A 22,777-nucleotide genomic window follows, 5' to 3' on the forward strand; every position below is an offset into this window, starting at 1 on the left:
TTCCCAGGAATTCACTTTCCAAAAGGAAACTACTTTCCTGCAAACAAACGGGGCCTAAATTCAAAATAGACCAACCTAAAACTTATCCAACTTGGCTCTTAGCCTATGTTGAATTTTTTTAAAAAAATTGATTCAATTGCCTTAAAAAGTTAATCCATATCTAATTAATTTAGTTAAATTTTAGTTTGTTTTTTATTATTTTATTTTTAAAAAATTAATTTAATATTTTTATAAAAAATTAAAATAATATTATTTTAGATTAAATCCATTCTTAATTAATTTTTGACCTCGTTCTTGGGCAGACCGGGTTCCATAACCATGAAAAAAAACGTTTATTTTTCTATGGGCTTGGATTGTATTCCACGAATCCAAAAAGTCTAGGCCCAATTCCACCCATCTCCGAAACGCGGCCCGACTCCTGTCCCCAACACTCAATTGCTTTCTTTTAATAAAGAAAGAAACGCAAAAGCAGAAAACCTCTCAGTTCGTCGTTGAATGCAAAATCCACTCCGTCGTCGCTATCTCGGTCGGAGATGATCGTTGTTCACCACCAGGATATGAATCAATCCTCTTAAATTACCAGGTATCATCTCAATCCAACCACTCCAATTTCTTATTTCAGCTCCTTTCTTATATCATTTCTTCCTTCCTTCCTTACTTCCAAATTCAAATCGCTGATTTTGTCTCTTTGTTTTCCTTTTAAATTTAACTATAATATTATGTTTTAAAATATAATTGTATTTTCTTCATGCAAGAATCTAAGTACGGTTGGTTAGTACTAATTATTCCAACGAATTTAATTTTCTATATTAGTATTTTTGGCTTAATTTTGTAAATTTATCTTCAATTTGTTCTTTTTTCGAGATATTTTGTGGTTTCTTTTTCGAATTTTGGCTGTTCTTACTTCCCGCCGTATTTTATAGGTTTGTGTTAGGGTTTGATTTTAGGTTACTTACAAGAGTTTCTTTATCAATTGGAAATTGAAAGTTTTAGAGAACATTTATTTATTTCATGGGAGAATTCCAGTGCGGTCATTATTCGTTATTTCAACGAATTTTAAGTATTTTTAAGTATTTTTGGTGTGATTTTATGATTTTCTCTTAATTTTTGTGTTTTGTAGCTAATTCTGGCTCCCATTTTCGAATTTTTTTGATGATGTTGTTCTTTTTTTTCGTGATTATTTTTGTTTTTTTTTAGTGTTTTATTGGTTTTTGTTAGGTTTTGGTTTTATCTTTGCTTTTATAAGTTCTTTTTTCAATTTCTTTGGCATTATTTTAGCTCTTTTTTTTAAAATTTGTTGCCATATACTTTCTGTTTTCCACATGGATTTTTCAAATGAAATAAAAACATTTTATTAAATAACTGATTTTTTTTTTAGTTTAATAGCTAAAAATTGAAATTTACATTTTCATGATTCTTGGCAGAACTGCCTTTAAAACATGGGTGGAGGTGGCTATGAGTCGGGAAGTGCTTCCGGTGATGGTAAGTTGGTTATTTAACGTCATGACATTTTGTAATTTGATTGTTTTATGCTTATTGGTATAATAATTATTGGTAGAATTGTGTATAATTGCGGATTTTGAAGGTTTTCTATAGTTGTGTCATCTTTGTCAAGGGTGATGAATAGCCTTGTTGTTTTGTACTCAGACATGTGATAGATATAGGTAGAATCATGATGGTCACAGTGTATGGACAGTGTGTTTAATTGCAATCTTTAGTCTCTGTTCTTAAAGGCTGTAGTTTAAGTTGGTTTTGTTCCTATAGTTAGACAACCTTGTGAAACACAAACTGAGATTATCAAACTGGTTTTGTTAAAAAAAAAGGATGTGTGTCTTAAACACATTCAAAATTAGTTCCTTTTCGTTTTCGTTCTTCGTGTTTTTTTTAACTCCCTTGTGATCATCGTTTCTAATGTATGGATGACTTATGGACAGATGATGACGAGGAATATGATGAAGTCGGGGGTAACCAGTTTTTGGGTTTTATGTTTGGGAATGTTGATAATTCTGGTGATCTTGATGCCGATTACCTTGATGAGGTGAGCTTATTTGTCTTTCTTAAGTGTAATCTTTTATTTCTTATATTAACTCAAGTAAAAGGTATCAATAATATGCACGTGTTGATACATAAATTAATGCACATGCAAGTGATAGTTGGCTTCCTCTTCTTCCTCTTAAAACTGATATTGAGTGAAGGCAGTATTATTTATTTGAGGCAGGGAATGATAAAAAAACATATGAGGCTTAGGCCAGTGAAATGAAGAACTAATACTTTTTTATGAATTCTAAGATGGAGAATAAACTAAACTTCACTGGCTTGGTAATGGTCATTTGTCATGGCTTGGTACTCTGGGAGATGACATTGAGTGAAACGGTTTTCATATTTAAATATTATGTTCAGGCATGTGATAGAAATTGGTAGAATCATAGTTTTGAAACCCGACCCGGTCATTGACCCGGTCAAGTGATCGAGTCACAGGTACCCGGGTCAACCCAAAAAAAAAACATGCAACAAAATTAACACCACAGTGGCACAGTCACTTTTATTAAATCAACACATTAATTTCTTCTGCTCACATCACCACTAACTATTTTAAAAAACCCCAAATCTCTGCTTCCAAAACTATGGTTTCTCCGTTCGTGGCGGCGGCGACTGTGCTACCCAATGAGGTGGCTCCGCAACCGGAACTGGTAGGGGTGAATTCGGTGGTTGTTGAGGAGTATGATCCGGCCAGGCCGAATGATTATGAAGATTATAGGAGGGAGAAAAAAAGGAAGGCGATGGAAGCGGAGAGGTTGAGGGAGATTGAGAGGAGGAGGCAAGAGGAGGAGGAGGAGAGGGAGAGGGAGAGGGAGAAGGATAGGGACAGGGACAGGGATGTGAATATTTCTGGGGAGGAAGCGTGGAGAAGGCGTGCTGCCATGAGTGGAGGTGTTCCGAGGAGTTCTTCGCCACCCAGGAATGGGGATGGGTTTAGTATTGGGATGTCAGGGACGGTAGGGTTGGGAGTTGGTGCTGGTGGACAAATGATTGCAGCGCAGAGGATGATGGCGAAGATAGGGTGGAAGGAAGGGCAAGGATTGGGGAAACAGGAGCAAGGGAAACGGGAGATGGCGATGATGACGCCATTGATGGCGAAGAAGACTGATAGGAGAGCTGGGGTTATAGTGAATGCTAGTGAGAAGAAGGTGAAGAGTGTGAATTTCAATGGAACTCCTCCAACTCGGGTTTTGCTCCTTAGGCAGCAGGTGCAATAGGCCGGGACGCGGAGGTCGAAGGAAGAGAAGAGGTAGCAGCAGGAAAAAAATTGACCGGGTCTCACTCGAGTTTGACCGGGTGGACCGGGTCCCGGGTCGACCCGGCAGGTCGACCGGGTTTCCCCGGGCCAATTCCCAAGCGGGTTTTAGCCTCCACCCGGACCGGTCCCAGGCCCGGGTCGGCCGGGTCCCGGGTCGACCTGCCGGGCCGGTCCGGGTTTTAAAACACTGGGTAGAATCATGATGTACAGGCATGCAACATCTTTGTTTTGCAGCAACTTCTATTTTCTAATCTTATTGTGCAATTGAGTTGTGGGCTTGCTATATTTATCATACGTTCTTCTTTTACTTTTAATAAGAAGCGTTCCCATTTGTTAGTATGGTAAGTGTCCGGTTTGAGATTCTCACGTATGTTTCTAAACTACATATCTTCAGGATGCAAAGGAGCATCTAGCCGCACTAGCTGACAAGTTGGGTTCGTCATTGACAGAAATTGATGTATGGAAAATTTCTATCATGTGTTTTAGCTTTCAATTCCTGTGATGCTTGGGCAGATTTCTTCCTTCCTTTTTTTTTTGGCTTGACACTAATCTTAAGCTATTCTAATTTCAGTTGTCAGTGAAATCACCCCAAACATCCACTGACGCTGCAGAACAAGGTGATGTTGTCTGCCAAGGAAAACTATGTCATGCAGTTTTTGATGTTGTGTTAGTATCTTTGGTTCTTTAACTAATTAACCTCTCTTTCTCTCTCTCTGCTGTTTTTTACTTATCTTGACTCACATTTACTGGTATACAAGGTTGTGAACTCTTGTATTTGATTTCAATTTTGTATGTCAAGTACTTGGGAAGCTTTCTAATTTGATCATAGGGCTATGTCTTATAATGACGGTTCTATTGAAAAGATAACTTACTTTTAAGGAACGTATTTGGTATTCTCAAGTGTTGATGCACACATTTTGCCAGACCAATGCTTGGATTTGCATGAAAAAGCAATAACCTTTTAGGGTATCTTTAACTTATTGAATAATAATAATAATAATAATAATAATAATGAGACTTAGGAAATCGCAAAAGAAGATGCTGTCATGAAAATTCTGAAAGATATATGTTTTATAAGTCAATGAAAGTATGTAGCAATGCACATGCAACCTCCTAGGAAAGACATCAATGAAACAGAAATCTGAATAATGAAGACCCATATTCCCGTAGAACTCTTAAGAAACACCCTAAAACCACCCAAAGCATGATACCATAGGGATGCAAGGAAACTATCTGATCTGACAACATTTTTCTGCAGTGGCCAAGCCCAGATTTGTTCTTTAAAAAATATATTGTGGAATTGGGGAAACATAGTTCTTCATAAATTATGTTATCCCAATTACTTAATGCATTCAAAATGAGAATAGTCGCATGCCATTGCAGAAAGTGATGCCTGTCCGCGTCTTGACATTATTTCAAACAGAATTTATTGAAGAAACATTTAAACAAAAGAAGAAATAAAGAGCACTTACTCAATTTAAGTTGTGCTTGATGTTCTTTCAAAGAGAAAGACTGGAACTTATCAATTATTAGATTGAAACTAAATTTTCAGAATGGGAAAACTGTTTAGACACTTATCATTATTCTAGTAACTGAAGTCTCTACTCCTATTTTCAGTACCATTTTTTATCGGAAATTGGAAGAATCTTGAATATGTGATTAAGAGAACTTAACAACTTACATTTTTCCAGCACATCTAGTAGAAGTCAATGTGAATAGATATTCTGGTTTTTCAGTCACGTGTCTGGTCAAGCCAAATGGAAAGGTTATAGTTAAATATGCTGGTTTTGTTGAAAATACTCACTAATGAATATATTTCTGAACAGGGAACAGGGTCACATCTTTTCTAATATTTTTTGTTAAGTTCAAGTCATGTCAGAAATTTCCAACTGTTCCTCTGGCTATGTTTTTTTATGCTGCAAGGAACATTGTACTTGTGATTTTGCCTTGTTTTTATTTTGATGCATATCTTGATGGTGTCCAGTGGCTTGCTTGTTGAAACTTTTTTTTTGGTGTGTGGGGTAAAGGTTGAAACTTACTGGTTGAACTTTTCTGCATATGTACATATGCAATGCATCCATGCATAAATTTTCTTGCATTTATGTGTGTCAAAATATGTAGATTCCACATCATTATACTAATGCTTTCTGAGGTTTAGCTTTATGTAACTGGCTGTTTATCCTGTGCCTTATCTCATTAAACCTTCTGATTATGTGTTTACTCTGTATTTCTGCTGCTAGATTATGATGCAAAGGCAGAAGATGCAGTTGATTATGAAGATTTTGATGAACAGTACGAGGGGCCTGAGATTCAAGCTGTTAGTGAGGAGGACTATTTGTTGTCAAAAAAGGATTATATGTTGTCTGAATCCACGTTGCAGCCTCCCATATCTGATGATGAAGATTATGATGAAGGTGTGAAAGAGGAACTTGAAAAGGAACCTGTGGTTTCGGATAAAAAACTTGAAGTTCAAACAGCTTCTCTATCAGGTTCACTCTTAGGTGATTCATTTTGTTTTTTTTTATAATAGACAATTCCTCATCAATTTTTTCTTCGTGTAATCATTTTCCATTTAAGATATTGAGGGCCACTGCTGTCATCTTTCAAGGTTTTATTTATTAATGACCTATTCTGTGATTTAGTGGTTCAGATAGATTATTTCCTTTACCCCTCTCAAACTTTCATATTGAAACCTGTTATTATATTCTCTTAATTTTAAAAGATTGGAGTTCAGAAAATTTGACTGTTTGGTGTTACTCAACTTGGCTACTGGTCAGATCAGAACTTGGTAGCTCCGTTTCACAAAACAGATATTTTTCATCCCCCTATCCTTTTTTCTTTATTCGCTCTATAGCCTGCAAATGTTTTTTGATTACACCCATATTGTGGGGAACCATATGATGTACAAATTCAGTATCAGCTATTTGGATGGATTTTCTATGTGAGATTTCAGCAGTCATATTGATTGTGTTTTCCCCACTCTCTGTTCTGTATTCCCAGATAGCTCAATGAGTTTGTACACAAAGTAATCCAAATTGCATCATCCACACAGGAGTTTTTGCAGTGTACAATTGAACGTAATGAGTTTTTCCCAAGCTTTTCACCAAATTTGAACTTTCCAGAGTGACTGTATTGTCTCTGAGACTTTGCTTAATCGACATTATCGCATTAAGGAATTTCTGAAACTTTTTTCTGAGACAAGTTATAAATTAGCTGACTATGAACTTCACAGATTATTTTTTTGGTTCGTTCTCTTATTAATATTTTTTCTCAAATATTTTATTTCTATTTGTGGTTGTCTTCCTTGGTTGTGGATAATTCTTTGGTTTTTTACAATCAATACCCCCCCCCCCCACACACACAAGCTTTCCAAATTTCTGAACTGTGTAAGCAAGATTATATAGTTTTAGAATCTCCTTTTCAGGTCAGCAAGATGTTGGAGTAGTTTCCGGAGAACTTGTCTCCGTGGGTTTTGAAAGTTCTGATGTTGAATTCGTAGATATTCATGAGGTTAGTTTACCATGTCCTCCTTATTCTTCAATTTTTCTGTAGGTGTTCTGTGTAGCATTTGCATTCTAAAGGCTGTTGCATGATGTTCTGGTCAGCAAATGTTTGGATTACCGTATGATCCACTTTCAACAAATCACTGACTATGTAAATGTTTGAAAGATGAACACATACTGTGAGATTGGAAAAACATTTGTGCTTGTTAGATTATGATGTCAATATAGATGAGTGCCAGCAAGTTATTAAATACCTCTCCTGGTATTCACTGCGTGCCAAACTGCCAATTCTCTGGAAATGGACAAAGCTCAAAATAAATAAATAAATGCTTCATTTCTGTTGAGTGTTGAGTATCAGCAAGGGAAGCTCCCTAATAGCCCCTGAAGCATTGGATCACGAGGATGCAAGATCTTGGATTGAGTTTGCACTTGAAAGTAATGTCTTCCTTTCCCAGTTCCCGCAGTTTGTAAGATTTGGGTCTGGACAACCTCTTAGTTTGCTCTCAGTTTGCCTCTTGTTTGTGCTATCCCGCTATTTTCTGGTGTTGTTAGAGTTACCTTGGGAGAGTATCTTGTTCCACGATTACTTTCTTGATGGGGAGTGTTCCTTGAAATATTTTAGCAATTCTTTCCATCCAGAAAAATCAGATAGTTGCAAAAACAACATATTTTATCAAAGTATTAGAACATTTCTTCTTTCCTAAACCCAGAAAGGCTACTGTCAAGAATTCTGCCATCCTTGTAAAAAAAACTCAACATCCTCCATGGTGCAACTCTAATAGCAAATAATCACATCCTGCTCTTTTTGAGGAAAGGAAGAAAGAAAAAGGAACAGAGAGGAAAAATGCATTTATGCTTCTATCTTGGTGGTTAATTTGCTGCTTACACTTCTGAAATGCTAACCTGATAAATCTTAATTGTCTGTTAATCAAAGATATACCATTGTTTTCTCTGTAAAGGTTGATAAAATATGGCAAGCTGTAAATGTTCACCATCTTTCACCCAAGATGTTGAATAATCCACTATCATGTTTTTTGCAGAAGTTTTGTTGTTTTTCTGACTCTAATTGATGTCTTTTACGATGATGCAGGAGGAAACTGATACTGTCAAGGGGTCTCTAGATAAAGGTCACACTCCGCTTCCTATTTTGTGTATAGAAGATGGGATGGAGATCTTACGGTTCTCCGAAATATTTTCTATTCATGAACCCTTGAAGAAAGGAGAAAAAAGAGATCATAGATATTCCATTTTGAAAGGTACGCTCTCTTGCTTTAGATATTTTCTTTCAGGCTTAATGTTTCCATTCTCATTATCATTTTACTTGTTCTAGCAATTTCACGGTAACTTTTAGGACCTGTGTAATTTGCATTGTATGCTCATCTTTTCACTTCTTCTTTTTAATGTCTAGTTTCTCGGTTTTGTTCTTTAATAATGTGGAAGGATTTTCTGTTAATTCTGTGCGTCCTTCTTATTGTTGCTTTTTGCTTGATTCCTGTTTTAATGTTGTTGTTTAATTCATTTTTCAGAGAAGTATACATCTTTGGATGTTTCTGATATTGTTGAAGAGGATGAAGAGGCGTTTTTAAAGGACTCTGGTCAAATGCTTCCATCACATTTGCATGTAAATCAACATGACATCTCAATCTTCAGCGAAGATGCCTCAGAGTTAGCAAGATTTGGATCTATGCATGGAGCTATTCAAATGTCTGTTCAAATTGAGGAACAAAGAAGGAACTCTTATCTTAGTGCTGAACCATTGAACAAGGATGTGGTATGGAAGTCTCCATTGGATTCAAAATTCAACCCACTTGATCAGCACGATTGGGAAGAGAGAATTCTCTGGGACAATTCCCCAGTTATCAGTGACAATTCTGTGGAGAGTTGTGATCCCTCTGGACCTGAATTGGGATCTTCATTTGTTATAGAAACTGAACAAGTGACTAGTCCACCAAATCTTCATTCAGAGCTCCCAGTGGAGTTAAACGAGAACCTTGATAGCTGTTTTTGGAACAGGTCTTATGTTCTCTTGGAGTCCTTTGGCTCAAGAGATTATTCAGAACCTGGAAATCTTCCATTATCAGAAAGCAGATGCCATCCACAACTTTTGAGATTGGAATCTCGCCTGGAAGAGGATAGCTCTAATCATGTTAATGATAGAGGAGAGAATAATGCTGTGGAGCTTCACAAAAGTGATGCTCTAAGGCGTTTCAGCAAGCTCACATTGCAAAATAGAGACTTGATGGAAGGATCTTGGTTAGATGATATAATATGGGAACCATGTGAAGCTAACATAAAGCCTAAGCTGATTCTTGATCTTCAAGATGAGCAGATGCTCTTTGAAATTTTGGATCACAGGGATAGTAAGCATCTTCAACTTCATGCAGGGGCAATGATTATAACTCGACCCCTAAAGCAAAAGGTTTCTCATGAGCTACTAGGCTGTGGAAATCGATCTGGTTGGCAATTCAACATTGCTAATGACAAGTTCTACATGAACAGGAAAAATTCTCAGCGATTGCAATCAAATTCTAACAAACGAACTGCTTATGGCATTAAAATTCATCACTCTGCACCTGCAATAAAACTTCAGACAATGAAGTTGAAGTTGAGCAAGTAAGATTTAGTGGCCTACCTCGTAGCAGTCTTCTTTATGCTGTTTCATATCCGGGCCTATTCTTAAAATGATAAATGATTATTCTTCAGTTCTTTTTGACGGTTTGAAAATAGGGGATTTGAATTTAGGTTCTCCAACTCCCAGGGTCTTAGTGACAGTTATTCTTCAACTATTAAGAAGTTTAGATTGTGCTGGGTTTCTCCTTTGATAAGTTATATTTGATTTCTACAATTTGGCATTTTAAAGCCTTTGTTTAATTCACATTTTACAGCAATATTTAAATTTGAGATAGCCTATTGAAAGTCATAGTGAGGGATAGAATTGCCGAAGGGGAAAAATATCTTACGGAGTAAAAGTGATGTACTTCATTGACCTGAAGGGAGTATTTTGTCAGGGTAAAAGGAGAAAAGACCAGAATCTTAAGTTACATATTTAATGATGAACATGGATGATAATGATGATTAAGTAGTAAATTTTGATGATGGTTAGAAATCAATCGTGAATTTTTTGTTTGAGATACTCAATATGAGTCCTATGTTACTTACCAGAAAAGGGTGCTGTAATAGCACGGCATTTGTATATTGACATGGATTTTCTTATTGATCATATACATATGTGACATTGAAATTGATATTTTGATTAGAAACCTTTTGTTTGATAAAGCTTGGTGATTCTTTGCCTGTTTGTTTTCCTTTATTTGAAATATATGTTCTTGCTAGATTGGGATCTTTTGTTTATGAGGCAAGCTCATACAGTAGCACTAGGCACCTTAGGCAAGAGGAAGCCTAATTGCCTTAAGGCTCCGTGCACCTTTTATCAATAGTATAATGGATGATGGTATTTCTCTATTTATTTTTTTGGATAAGGAATTTCTCTATTATTGTGGTCCTTTAATTATGACTTACAAATCATCTGCATAAATATGGGGTTCCATTTTTCTTGTTCTCTTTTCAGCAAGCTGTATTGTTTCTCATATATGTCATTTTCCTTGTTTATTAAAATTTGGGTTCATGGTGTTGATTTTACCTAGCAACATTATGTCCTGGATTTTCTAAATACTCCTTTTGAATATCAACAATATGTCATTTTCTCATATACTCCTTTTGCAGTAAAGATCTAGCTAATTTTCATCGACCAAAAGCTTTATGGTATCCTCATGACCATGAGGTGGCTGTCAAAGAACGAGGGAAGCTACCTACTTCTGGACCAATGAAAATTATTTTAAAGAGCTTAGGAGGCAAAGGAAGTAAGGTACATGTGGATGCTGAGGAAAATATCTCATCTGTCAAAGCAAAAGCTTCAAAGAAGCTAGGTTGTAATTACTCTTATGCTTGTAATATATCCAGTTTATTTTAATTGCTTGTGTTGTTAATCCACATTTACATTTTGTTATTTCTAAATCATTTAAGAAGAACAAGAGCTTACTTGAAAATATTGTTTTTATAGATTTCAAGCCATCAGAAACTGTGAAGTTATTTTATTTGGGGAAGGAGCTTGAAGACCATAAATCTCTTTCTGCTCATAATGTTCAGCCAAACTCCTTGCTTCATCTAGTTCGAACAAAAATTCACTTGTGGCCTAGGGCACAAAAGATTCCGGGTGAGAACAAGTCTCTGCGCCCTCCAGGGGCATTTAAGAAGAAATCCGACCTTTCTGTGAAAGATGGTCATGTTTTTCTAATGGAGTAAGTGACAGAAAAATCTTTCTTTTCTCACTCTGTCTTTCCTTGTCCCACTCCTATGTCCTGCATTCTCCTGTCTTATACCTCCTAGGCATAGAACTATGGAGATATACCTGTTTAGTTCTTTATAAGGATTTGTCTGCATCAAATCTCCCTTGAAGGTATTTAGAAAGCTGTTTTCATGCTCATAGAAAATTCGCTTATTTACATACTTGAAACATGCTCAAATTGGCATAAAGAGATTTGCATGCTCCAATTAATCCCATTTTTATTCCCTTGTATTCTTCTCTTCATTTTCTTACTGTGGCCTTCTGTTCACACATATATTTTGGAACCAACAGAAGCAAATTTAAATGCAAAGTTTTTGTTATTAGCACATAGATATTCCTGAGATGCTTATCTGAATTAGCTAGTTTGTTTATCGTTAATTTAATTTGAAAATTTAATATCAGAAAGCTTGCTTTTTATGTGCAGTAAACTTGTCAATGCATCATTGTCCTAGTAAAATGAGGAATTCCCTAATTCGACCATTGATTTGCTACCCTTGCTTAGATTCTTGTATGGCTCTGTTACCTGTTTTCCTTTATGTTCTATTTTCTCTTTCATTTCTTCCCTCTTACCATTTATGTGTTTTTATGTATCTTCACTTGATATTTTTTGTAATTCCAAGGTCTCACTTTTCTTTGTTCTTTTTTTTTTTCCATGTTATCTTATTTTAAAAATGACCATCATTCTAGCAAAATCTTGTGTGATCCTCCTTCCAAACCAAATTTTCTACAACTGCCTTCAGCATGTGAGTTCTAAAACATCTTCTGCGTATGCTTTCTTTACTAAAGTGTCATGGACATCACATAGTAAGTGAGGATGTTAAATGAGTAATATATATATGGGGTATATATGCATATATTAAGTGGCAGAACTGTAAAAGTTATACAGTATTATGTCAATATTGGTCTACATATACATTATATTATATTCAAAAAATATAAATGTTCTACACATATATGTACATGACACTAATGTATATATCTCGAGTTGGGTTTGGCAATGTCCAAACCTTGTCCATTACTCATTGGGTAAGGTGACTATCCAAAACCCCCTACCAAATCAGGTTGGTTCAGGTGGATATCCATTAGGTTCGGGTCGGGTTAAATTGTCATCCCTATTCTCAACAGATGTTTCTCATATTAAGTTTGTGAGCATGTAGAAACACTTTTGTTGCATCATATTATATTCTTAACATTGATAAATATAATTGCTTCAGGATTAAATTCATCTAAACTTCAGGATTAAATTCATCTAAACCGTGGTGTTTCTTTTCTCATGGTGTTTTATTTTCTTAAGTTTTCCCTCATGCTTGCATGAGTATGATGATGGTATTTTTACAGGGGTTCATTTACTTTCTAACTGCAGGTATTGTGAGGAAAGACCTTTGTCATTAAGCAATGTTGGTATGGGTGCCAATCTCCGCACTTACTATCAGAAGTTGAGCCCCAGTGATCAAACCGGTATCTCATTGCGCAATGAAAAAAGCAGCTTGGGGAACGTTGTGATACTAGAGCAGACTGACAAATCCCCTTTCCTTGGAGACATAAAAGCTGGTTGCAGACAATCATCTCTTGAAACAAACATGTATAAAGCACCATTATTTCCCCACAAGGTGCCTCCTACTGACTATTTGTTGGTTCGTTCTGCAAAAGGAAAGCTTTCTATTAGACGCATTGACAGAGTTGCTGTCGTTGGACAACAGGTTTGATTTAGCTTTTTTTCATGCTTTCTCGCAGGTTACCTTGAATTAGACTCCATCCTCGAATCTCTACTAGATTCATTTTCTTCTTAAAGGTTTGTTGTGATTAGTGATTCGTGCTACATGTTGGAACACCTAAGAGTTATTTCTATTTTCCTTCATGTAATGACTACCTAACATTGCTCCACACACTAGGTTTTCATTTTATTTTTTTTAATTTAACGTGGGTGTTCGGGCCAGGTTGCGCGCATTAGGTTTTTATTTTTACTAGATCAGGATGTGGTTTTTTTTCCTTTAAAAGTGGTCACTTCAAAGGAGCGCCATAATAGGGAAAAAAATTGTGTAGTTGGGAAAGGAAGAGGATAGGAGTTTGGACATTAATGATAGAGCTTTGATTAACATTACATAATGTGATAGTTTGGCTCAGACAAGAAGTTCTTCTCCAACACTCCCCATACCATACACCCCGGGAGTCTTTTTTCTATTCCACCATTAGAAGTTAAAACATTGTGATGTTTCAATATAGAAATAGGAGAATTAATAATTATTTGGTGCAAGTGTTATCAAACAAATTTGGATTCATTGATCTGTCTTTGCAGGAACCCCTTATGGAGGTATTAACTCCTGCTTCTAAGAATCTTCAGGCATATATCATAAATAGGCTATTACTGTATCTTTATCGTGAGTTCCGAGCTGCTGAGAAGCGTGGGATGCTTCCTTGGATCCGTGCAGATGAGCTGTCCGCTCATTTTCCAAACATTTCGGAGACCATCTTGCGGAAGAAGCTCAAGGAGTGCACAATTTTGCGGGTATGATATCTTGCTTTATAATATTTTACATTAGATTTGTAGACGTTAGTAAATAATAAGTGTGATGATTGTTGGATTTGCACTTTGAAAAATGAATCTTTCAATGTCCCCTGTATTTTGCTTTACACGGACATTCAACATACAGAAGGATGCAAATGGACACTTGTTTTGGGCAAAGAAGCGTGATTTTATCATTCCATCTGAAGAGGAATTGAAAAAGATGGTCTTACCAGAGAATGTGAGTTTCAGAATTCATTTCTAATTCTCTTTAATTTTTCCTCATCCTTTATGATTCTATTATGGCTATGAGTTTTGATAGCCATGGATTGGTTTGATTTGAGTTCACTGTTAATCAGATTTTTGTACTTTCTGAAAGGCTGTATTATTGCAAAGATGTTGTAATCTGTAAGCTTGTTTTGGAAATTGCATTTCATTTTATTTGCAACTCGATTGTCTGGCTAGCTAGTGTTATTAGATGAAAATTCCTGCATACTAAATGTAATTGAGATTGCTTTTAACTTGCATTGTTAGAGTGAAGAAACTGGCAGGTTCTATAGTTAGCACTAGCCACTATGTAAGAATAATCTTTTTATAGGAAAATCAGTTCATATCTTGCTTAAGAATAAATTGTTAAACTAAAATGATTGGTAACTGCTACCTTGTGGATCCATAAACTTTCAACTTCAGCCATTGGTGAACCTAATAAATCTGATGGTTTAATACAGCTTTCTGTCCTAGGAACAAAGATCATCTAAATTTTCTTGTATCTTGTACTCCAGTGGTCCCTTAGTATGCTGAAAATTCCTGCGCTTTGTTGCTTCATGTACTTCTCCCTTTTCTTTTAAATAAATATACGATTTATCCCCCTCATTTTGGGTTTAGGTTTGTGCCTATGAAAGCATGCAAGCTGGTCTGTATCGTCTTAAACACTTGGGGATTACAAGGCTAACACTTCCCACTAGTGTTTCGACTGCAATGAGTCAGCTCCCTGACGAAGCAATAGCTTTGGCTGCAGCGTCACACATCGAGAGAGAACTTCAGATAACTCCATGGAGCCTGAGCAGCAATTTTGTTGCTTGTACAAACCAGGTAAGGTATTCTTTTTCTGATTTATTACATTCTTAAGCCATCTCTGATCCTAATGCCCTTTAAGGTCAGCATTGCATTTGAACATGTTTTGGATGGAGCTACCAGTCACTATGTGTGAATATCTGTTCTCTTAAGAGCTTATATAAAGAAATATCATTTCCATTGTGAGAGTGTTGTTCTTTTTTGTTTCCTTAACTATTCTACACTAAGAAATTGATTCTTTTGGATGTGTTAGATTGTCATTTCTCTGGGATTGACTTGAAGATTGATTGAGAAACTTGTTCCCTTGTTCCTTCATTGTTTTTGGGATAGAATTTTATATGATAGTGTTTGGTTCAGTAGAGATTGGAAATCTCATTCTTTTTCTTGCTTGATACTGTTTGGTTTGTTAGTAACAAGGACTGCAATTCTACAAGAACTGAGTTGTATTATAAGTGAAATAAATGGATCTCTTTTTTAGTTGAATTAGGACCCTATTACAATTACGTTCAATTTTTTATAAATTGAATGTGAATAATCCTAATTGGAATTGGCACTAGAATCATACCCATATTCTATTCCCAATCCCTGAGAAAACTGAATATGACTTGTATTAGTTTATGTGTCTGGAGTGTGGTTGCAAAAGTTTAATGTTTGAATCGTCGTACATTTTTGTAGGAAAAGGGCTCTAGAGGTGTGTTCTAGGAGTAGCAACTTCTCATTTGCTGAGAGGAAAGACAAAAGTGTGTGCAAAGGAAAAGAATCATTTTTATTTTTTATACATAAAATCTTAAGGAAAAAGAATTATTGTTGTTTTTTGTACATAAATTCTTATAGAAATGCAGATGATGGGATATAACTTGCAGATTCTTCATTTTGCATGTTATTTGTCATTCTGTAAATGTTTGGCAACTCCTTGACATCTTTCTGTAGATGTTTTTCAATCCTTGTCAAAAAAATAAATTAGAAAAGAAAGTTGGGTAGGCACTGTGTCATTTCAGTATGTCACCTTTGTTGCTGTATTGTGACAATCTAGCAATTCCTTGTGAGATAATGTTGTAATTGGTTTTCTTACTTTTCAAAATGTTATTGAAGTAATATTGCAAGTGGTTAAGCTAGTTCACAAAGCTCTAGTTGTTATTTCTTGCTGTACCGGAGTAGTTTCTTTTTCCCCTCTTTGCTGGTTATTTTTTATTTCAGAATTTTAGGATTTGGCAGGGCTATGCTATTGTTTAGAAAAATGTACTCTTTTTTTTTCTTCAATGTTAATTCTCAATTTTAATTTTTTGCATTCAGGATAGAGAAAATATTGAGCGCCTTGAAATTACTGGTGTTGGTGATCCATCTGGCCGGGGCCTAGGATTTAGCTATGTTCGTACTGCTCCCAAGGCACCAATTTCAAACGCAGTAGTGAAGAAAAAAGCAGGTGCTGGTCGAGGAGGTTCCACTGTCACTGGGACAGATGCTGACCTTCGTAGATTGAGCATGGAGGCTGCAAGAGAGGTGTGTTAATTTTTTTCTTCAAAGGAATTTCCAATTATTGATCCTCAATTATTCTGAATAGATCATATCTTGGAGATGATTAGCTTGAAACAACCATCCAGGAAACTGCATAGAACTCATCAGTCTCTGAAACATGTATTATAACAGCATGTTGAACTGAAAGTAAGGGAAGCATTGGGGTAGATTTAGTTAAATATCTAGTAGAGATAATCATTGGAACACGGCATGGAGAAAGGGATAATGAAGTTTCTTTCTTTCTTCCACTGAAATCCCATATCTGGGATACCATGCTTCATATGAAGCCATGGACATTCTTTTTTTTGATATGGTGAAACCATTTATTAATTAAGCTACCGACATCAAACATTTAACAAAATTCTCACATGGTAATAGAAAAACTTTACCAGACAGATCCAGCTACAAAGCTCGCTTTAGATTTTTCAGTGGCACCACTGAGGCACACTAATCTTGTGCCTCATCCCTTTGCATTTAGTTAACAATGTGACAGTCCCTATTCATCTTTTTTTATTGCATTCTAAACAGAGCCACCAAAACAAAAGTCCTCTTCTTTATGCATTAACCACAGAGTGATCTCCAATTTTACTGACTCCCAGTAACTACACAACATGGCTAGTAAATAACAGCCTTAAATTCATTGAACCTATCCTTAAGAGAGTATAATTGATAGTGATGAACAAGAAAGATGTAAATGATTGATTCGATTATTCTCTTATTTCCAGGTACTTCTGAAGTTCAATGTACCTGATGAGCAGATTGCAAAACAGACGAGATGGCATCGTATTGCCATGATACGCAAGCTATCAAGTGAACAAGCTTCATGTGGGGTAAAGGTTGATCCAACAACTATCAGCAAATATGCACGTGGCCAACGAATGTCCTTTCTTCAGCTACATCAACAGACAAGAGAAAAGTGCCAAGAAATTTGGGATCGTCAAGTTCAATCTCTTTCAGCATTGGATGGCGATGAAATTGAAAGTGATTCTGAAGCAAATAGCGATCTGGATTCCTTTGCTGGAGACCTAGAAAACTTACTTGATGCAGAAGAATTTGAAGGAGACGAGAATAATTACGAGTCCAAGCATGACAAAGGAGATGGTGTTAAGGGGATAAAAATGAGAAGACGCCCATCGCAAGCTCAGGCAGAAGAGGAATTTGAAGATGAAGCTGCTGAGGCAGCTGAACTGTGCAGGTTGCTTATGGATGGTATGGTTTGTTTGTTTTCTTAATACTTCATATGGCCATTTCTGATGAACTATTGCTTGCATACTTCTGTGGACTTCTAGATAGCTGAAACAGTTATATCTCAGCATAAAAATTTCCTGCCGCCAAGAACATGGCAGTCTATGTGCTGCCACATATCGGGGAGCATAAGCCTCTTATTAATCTTGGTTTATCAAAATCACTGGTTTATCACTGTTACTACCTTTACGCACTGAAACATAAGTATCATGGCACTTATTTTCTTCTTTTCACATTGTACTTGTGTGTGTCTTTAATCTTCTAGTTTGGTGGAATTTCATTTAAGGGTTAGGTTCTGTTCCACTTCATTTACAAGTGCTTTTCTGTTTGAATGTTGATTAGTTTTTGCTAATGTGGCATAACCCTTGTACTCAAGGAGCTAACTTAGATGGAAAACTTTTAGTAGATGAATCATAGATTGCACATTGTTACTTTATAATTTAGCTTAGACTGTGGTGACTTGCTGTGCTGCAGATGATGAGGCTGAGCAGAAAAGGAAGAAAAAAACAAGAAATGTTGGTGTTGATGCATTAGTGACACCTACGAAACCAAATTTTGTTGACAATGTTCACTGGGGTAGGAAAATGAACAAAACCCAACCCAATGGATCATATGCACCAAAAGAGAACAACATTAGAGACTTGAAGGAGGTAAAATACATTCCACCTTAAACCTTAACTACATTGTTCATTGTTGTTAAACCTGCATTTTTCTTGGCCAATTCACTTCCAGTTTGCTGTCATATCTTATGGTTAGATAATTTCTTCCTGCTTGTGAAAGTGTACACCAGTGACTATCTTGTGGTGGCAGCTTGAAACCTTATCTATCAAGGGGAAGATGTCTGAGAAGGTGAAAACAGTGAAAAAGAATGGCGCCTTCAACACACCTCCACTGAAGGCAAAAGTAATAATGGCAGATGGACTTAATCATGTGAGCGTATTCATCTTTTCTTCAGTACATATGCAACTTTATCTTTGTTATTGGAAATTTTGTTTTTGGAACATTTATTCAAAGATACAGATTCTGGTAGATATAATGCATGTAGATATAATGCATGGGTATTCTATCTTTTGTTTTTGTGATATAACATGCTCTCTAATTTTTTGTGTGGTTGCACTTAAGAAATTCCTTTCACATTGAGTACACCTTATCATGTATCATAAATTTGTACTGAATCTGCTGTCTTACTGTGCAACCTCTAGATATGTGATTATGGGAGCATAGAAGAAATAGAAGATATGAAAGAAGCATAGGATAATCATTTTTTGTGTTTTGACTAATTTGCAGTTTGGTTGAAACTTACTCAAGCAAAGAATTTAGGTATGACATGCTTACCAACTAGAGGCTCATCCTTTAATTTCTGCTAAGTAGAAAAGCAGGAAATGATGTTATTAGGATGCATTCTGTAACTCACAAAACCCAAATACATGTGCTTCTTCTCTGACTCAGTTTTCCAAACAGTTTAGTTTAAATTTAAAAAAGAAATCAAGTTCTCCGCCTTCCCTAAAAAGATGCTCGAAATTCCTTTCATGGCTTAAGTATGTCATAGTGGCATGTCTCTAATTGCTACCGATAATAATGTACGAGGCTTCTCATACCAAGTTGTGTTTAGTGATATAGATGCAACCTGGGTTATATGAGGTGTTATATTTCTATTCTGGACAGCCATTGGGCTTTGTAATCATTTCTTGCACTGGTAGTTGTTCTAGAATAGCCAGTGTTTCAATAGCTATCATGCTACATTTTAAAGCTGCATTTACTTGGATTTTTAACATGTGAAACACTACTTCCCATTTTAACTTTTGAATTCTAGTTTTTCCATTTTCGGCCCTGAACAACCTTTAATTTTGTTTGATTACAATCCAGATTTTCAAGGAGAAGAAATCAGCAAGAGAGAGATTTGTTTGCGGAGCCTGTGGACAGGTGCATAACTTACCAAATTAGCTTTGTTTTTTTTTCTTCGCAATGCTTCAGAAGAATTTCAGTTGTAATTGTATTACCTTTCATTTTCCAGCTTGGACACATGAAGACCAATAAAAACTGCCCTAAGTACGGAAAGGAGCCTGAAACACCATCAGAAACTATAGATTTGGAAAAGTCTTCTAGAAAATCCACTTCCCAGGATCTCTTGAATGTGTCCCAGCATAAGTTGCAGAAGAAGAAGATGATCTCCAAAAGCTCAACCAAAATTGAAGCTGCTGAGGGTGAAAAATCTAGTTTAGCAAAATCTCTTCCAGTGAAGTTCAAGTGTGGTTCCACAGAGAAATTTTCTGATAAACCTTCTGATGGGGCTGCGGATACTTCTAATCAACCTACCACGTCCAATGTCCGACCTGTCAGCTCTGATATTGACACTGGGAGTAGGGCAACTTCTAAGGTTAGTAAAATAAAAATTTTCAACAAGGTGAAACCTGAAAACGTACAGGTTGAATCACATAAGCCATCTATTGTGATACGACCCCCAATGGATACCGAGAGAGGCCAAAGTGAATCACATAAGCCCTCTATTGTGATACGACCACCAACATACATGGACAGAGACCATGTTGATCCTCATAAGCCCTCCATTGTGATACGTCCACCAGCAGAAAAAGATAGAAAAAAGACTCAAAAGAAAATCGTTATCAAACAGCCCAAAGAGATTGTTGATCTGGACCAGGTTAGTCAGGATGGAAGCCCTGGTTATGAGCATCGAAAAACTAAAAAAATAGTTGAACTGTCCAGTTTTGAGAAGCCTGGGAAAACCATGCGTTTCTCTGGAGAGTCGGCTAAGAGGAAAGCTAGGGAGGACAGAAGATGGTGGGAAGAGGAGGAGAAGCAGAGAGCTGCTGAGAGACAGAGAGAAGATAGAGCAAGGAGGATTTTTGCAGAAGAAATGAGGTCACGTGAAGAACGAGAAGAACGAGAAAAATTAGCTGAGATTGAAAGATACACAGAAACCATTAGATGGGATTGGGAGGAGGAAGAACGCCAAAAAGCCAAAAAGAAGACGAAGAAGAAGAAAAAGCCTGAAATCAGTGATCACTTGGATGATTTCAGGGCAGACAGAAATGAGAGAAGGATACCAGAAAGAGATCGAGGTGCAAAAAGGCGACCTGTTGTTGATGTGGGGAATTATGGTGCTGATTATACCCCGGCAACCAAGCGTCGTAGAGTTGGAGAGGTACTGACCAACTCTAACCTTATTATTTCCATGTGGTTTGTGCTCGGCTTATATTGTTTCCTGTTTTACCATTATCCATTGTTCCTTTTATGCAATGGTTTGGAAGACCTTTATTGGTCAAATTGTCTTTTGTGAAATTGTGCTAGCTTAGCTTTTATTGCCACCTTAACATTTTTTAGAAGCACAGAGATATTTTAGAGGGTACAAAGCCCCAATTTAAAAGTCATGGTTTAGAGCTCCTCGGTGCTATTATTTCTGAAAAGCTTGTTAACAACCATTTAGTGTTCACCTCTTAGGTCCTGGTTGGTTTTGAGGAGTCTCTCTTTCAGTGTACTGATTCAGTGGTTGCTCAATTCAGTGGTGACTGGGAATTGCATAAAAATTTAAACACGCGAGGCTTTTCCTACCGCATTCATTTGAAATATTTCTGATTGGATTGTCTCACTGGCCATCATGCAACTTGTTTTTTAACTTATCCTGATCAGTATTTTTTATTTACTCGGGAAGTATTAACGACTAAAGTACAATTTTCTTACCTAAATGGACTTGGGAGTCGACCTTTAGTGCCATATCCCTTAATTGAAAAAACAATTTGCAGAAATTATAATTTTATCTGCAAAATCTTATCGCTGCTTTTGTATGAAAACCTGAACTAAGTTAATTGAATTTTCTCAACTTCCGTCCAGGTTGGATTGGCAAACATCTTGGAAGGTATTGTGGATGCTCTTAAAGATAGGTTGGAAGTGTCCTATCTTTTCTTGAAACCGGTCCTGAAGAAGGAGGCTCCTGACTACTTGCACATCATAAAACGCCCCATGGATCTTTCAACTATTAAGGACAAGGCGAGGAAGATGGAATACAAGAACCGAAACGAGTTCAGACATGATATGTGGCAGATTGCTTACAATGCTCACTTGTACAACGATGGACGGAACCCTGGTATTCCTCCCCTTGCAGACCAGCTTCTGGAAATATGTGATTTCTTGTTGATGGAGAAACAGGATAGCTTATCTGAAGCTGAAGCTGGTATTTGAATCATTGGTTTCTAATCTTTCATTATTTGTCCCAAACTCCCAGGTGGAAAAATCAATTTTTAATTTTTTTTTTTTTCCTTCCCTGGGGTTGATAAGGGTTAGTAACAAAATAAGTTGAGTTCGGGCACAGAAGCTTGCACGGCAGTTATGCCCTTGTAAAATAACGAGCCATATCTCCTGTACATCTGAGTAGATCTGCCACATCTTGTCCTCATTGTGCTGTTAAATTTAGGTATTAACTCCAATCCACGATGAAAATCAGTAGTGGGAAAAAAAGGGGGGAATATTCTCTGAAGGAAGCAGCTGCTTGCCGGTTGCAAAAAGGTACAAGAAGCAAAAATCTCCCCTTAGGAATGGCCATTTCATGTTGCTGCATCTCTGCTCAGTTTTCTTTCATTAACAAATGGAGTCAATAATGTGTTATTCCTCGAAACATGGACATTCGATGTGGATTTTGTGAGGATAATCATATTCCTCCTCGTAGGGAACAAAGTCCCCCAATTTTGCCCTCGTGTTTGTGTTACCGATTTGGTATATACAAGCAAGCTAAGCTCCTATGTACTAGTTGTCTAGAAAATGTAAACCTTCCCCTTTCCCCAGGTTGGATGGCTATACAAGACCCGACCCGATGGATTAATTTTATATTTCTTCTGCTCTCAACTATTGCTTACTAACGACACATGTTGTAATCGTTAGACCACAGGCTTGGAATTGGCGACTACGACTGGTTGTTTGTTGGGTTATTATTGTGATAGTTTATAGATGTTGTTTTTTAAATAATTTTTCATGTTAAAATATTTGTTAATAATTTTATTTATTTTTTAAAATTAATTTTTATATCAGTATGTCTAAACAATCTAAAACATATAAGTTATATTAAATTTTAAAAAAAAAATTAAATTTTTTAAAAACATGGTTTGGACTGTATTTTTAAACGGTTTCTAAATCAACTCGGTTGAATTATAAGCTGTGATGTTTCAATTTTGTCAATTTTGTTTTAAAACTTAGGTCAATTCTAAAGTAGTGATGTTTTAGATAAAAATTGTGATATAATCGTCAACCAAATATGACGATTATATCCTTTTGATAAGCTCTTG

General features: G+C 36.4%; 1 protein-coding gene across 5 annotated transcripts; it reads left to right on the forward strand.

Annotated features, from left to right (window-relative positions):
* Positions 1-445: 445 nt before the first annotated feature.
* On the forward strand, positions 446-22,460 carry LOC133673198 (transcription initiation factor TFIID subunit 1-like). Of its 5 annotated transcripts, none has more exons than XM_062093902.1 (22): positions 446-583; positions 1,425-1,482; positions 1,935-2,038; positions 3,693-3,755; positions 3,870-3,915; positions 5,539-5,799; positions 6,723-6,808; positions 7,892-8,057; positions 8,328-9,414; positions 10,525-10,727; positions 10,862-11,099; positions 12,510-12,846; positions 13,443-13,652; positions 13,798-13,890; positions 14,535-14,741; positions 16,017-16,223; positions 16,964-17,447; positions 17,958-18,133; positions 18,264-18,413; positions 19,350-19,406; positions 19,498-20,646; positions 21,333-22,460. In XM_062093902.1, exons 2-22 carry the CDS (start codon positions 1,440-1,442, stop codon positions 21,678-21,680), a joined length of 5,715 nt encoding a protein of 1,904 aa, XP_061949886.1. In that variant the 5' UTR covers positions 446-583; positions 1,425-1,439; the 3' UTR covers positions 21,681-22,460. The 5 variants fall into 5 exon arrangements, with proteins under 5 accessions (XP_061949886.1, XP_061949888.1, XP_061949887.1 ...); XM_062093904.1 differs by having other exon boundaries at positions 18,294-18,413; XM_062093903.1 differs by having other exon boundaries at positions 5,539-5,787.
* Positions 22,461-22,777: the final 317 nt, after the last annotated feature.

This window comes from Populus nigra, chromosome 14, assembly GCF_951802175.1.
Source record: "Populus nigra chromosome 14, ddPopNigr1.1, whole genome shotgun sequence".
NCBI classification, from domain to species: domain Eukaryota; kingdom Viridiplantae; phylum Streptophyta; class Magnoliopsida; order Malpighiales; family Salicaceae; genus Populus; species Populus nigra.

Bases quoted from the DNA above. Each gene is read 5' to 3' on its own strand.
- LOC133673198 (XM_062093902.1), top strand. From the start codon at position 1,440: ATGGGTGGAGGTGGCTATGAGTCGGGAAGTGCTTCCGGTGATG. The intron at 1,483-1,934 runs GTAAGTTGGTTA...ACTTATGGACAG, and splicing joins GGGAAGTGCTTCCGGTGATG to ATGATGACGAGGAATATGAT. The intron at 3,916-5,538 runs GTGATGTTGTCT...TTCTGCTGCTAG, and splicing joins CACTGACGCTGCAGAACAAG to ATTATGATGCAAAGGCAGAA.